Here is a 1,429-nt window from a genome sequence, read left to right as displayed (position 1 = left end):
CTTTTCTCTGGGGGTGCGTCTTGAGGCAGCACAGGGTCTCTGAAGTCTTGGGCCACTTAGGAGTAAGGAGGTTACCCCAAGAACATGGGGTAAGGACTCCCTTCTAAGTGGGCTTCTGATGTTCTGGATGGGGCATGGAGGGGGGGTTCCTATCAATGGGGCTATGGGGCGGACACCCCACCTGAGGGGCTAAGTCCTGAGTGGTTCTGGGTAGGTCTTCCTCAGAGCCCTGGCTGCCCATTGTGAGGTGGTCCAGCTTGCCCGCCAGGTGCTCCAGGCCCTCCCTCAGGATTTGCATCGCCCATATGGCCTGCTTCAGCTCGGCCTGGGCCTTAGCCTTCCGCTGCTGCTCTGCATTGAGGCTACTCTGCAACACGGCCTGCAGCCTCTGTTCACTGCAGAGAACGGAGAGAGAGCTGTGGGAGTGCAGAGGACCCCGGGCCCTCACCCTCTTCCTCCGGCACTGGGACCTCACCTCACTAGCATGGCCTCCCCTGAGTACTTGTGGTCTTCGAGCTCCTGCTGCAGCTGCTCCTTCTCTTGCTTCAGTTTCAGCAGCAGCTCCATGTTCTCATTCTTGAGCATCTCCAACTGCGTGAAGGTGTCGCTCTGCGCCAGGAACCGCCGCACCACCGCCTAGGGCCCACCCAACCCCAGTCAGAGCAAGGGCCTGGACAGGTCCAGCTGCCACCCTCCTCCTGAACCCCAGGGCAAGAAGAGCAGGTGGCTGAGCTGACAGCTTCTGCATAGTGATGCGTAGGGACTCTGAATAGGACTCAGGGCTGCCTCACAGGTGGGTAGCCTGGGACAAATATTTGCTGAGCCCTTCCCTCTCTATATCAGGAATTTGAATCAGCCAAAAATCAGCGTGTGAGGCAGGGTAGCAGTGACCATAGCTTCTTTCCAAAATCAAGGTGCCAGCAACATTCTGGGGAGTGGGGGGGGGAATCTCGCCCAATCCCATGAGGAAATACTGGCCCGCTGCGGGAGCAATCCTGCCACCAGGCCAATTTCTGAAAAGGCACTGGCCACAGTGCCTCAGATGACACCATAGAGCCAAGTCCTGGAACCCTCGGGGGTCATCCCATGAGAAGAATGGAGGGTTGGGGAGTGCCCAAAGTGGGGGAAACAGACTGGGGTCCAGCAGGATCACTGTTTGCCAGCAGGGAACATAGAGTCTTAGAAAATTTCAAGCAAGACATTGCAAAAAGGGGGACCAGGGCAGGGGTTTGGCTTGCCCAGGGACTAGGGTGGCACTGGGGAGTTTGCTGGGCCCTAGACCGTGTTACAGGTGATGGAGACACAGGAGAGACAAAACTCCCAGCTTTCACAGGGCCTCCAGGCCAAAGAAGTCAGTGTCAATGGTGTAAGACTGAACAGGAGAGGAAATGGTGAGTACAGACGGTGTGCATGGGTTCTGTGTAAGGGG

General features: G+C 57.3%; 1 protein-coding gene across 1 annotated transcript in view; it reads right to left on the bottom strand.

Moving 5' to 3' along the window:
* Positions 1-1,429, bottom strand: part of CCDC151 (coiled-coil domain containing 151) — an 8,395-nt gene that overhangs the window by 1,337 nt on the left and 5,629 nt on the right. The window contains exons 8-9 of the mRNA XM_023745792.1: positions 476-636; positions 182-395 (exon numbers count right to left, since the gene is read on the bottom strand). Of these exons, the coding sequence (XP_023601560.1) occupies positions 182-395; positions 476-636 (375 nt within the window). The remainder of the gene's footprint in view (positions 1-181; positions 396-475; positions 637-1,429) is intronic.

This window comes from Myotis lucifugus, unplaced genomic scaffold, assembly GCF_000147115.1.
Source record: "Myotis lucifugus unplaced genomic scaffold, Myoluc2.0 scaffold_583, whole genome shotgun sequence".
NCBI lineage: Eukaryota > Metazoa > Chordata > Mammalia > Chiroptera > Vespertilionidae > Myotis > Myotis lucifugus.
Note: the sequence above shows the minus strand (reverse complement) of the source record. Positions and strands in the feature narration are given on the sequence as shown.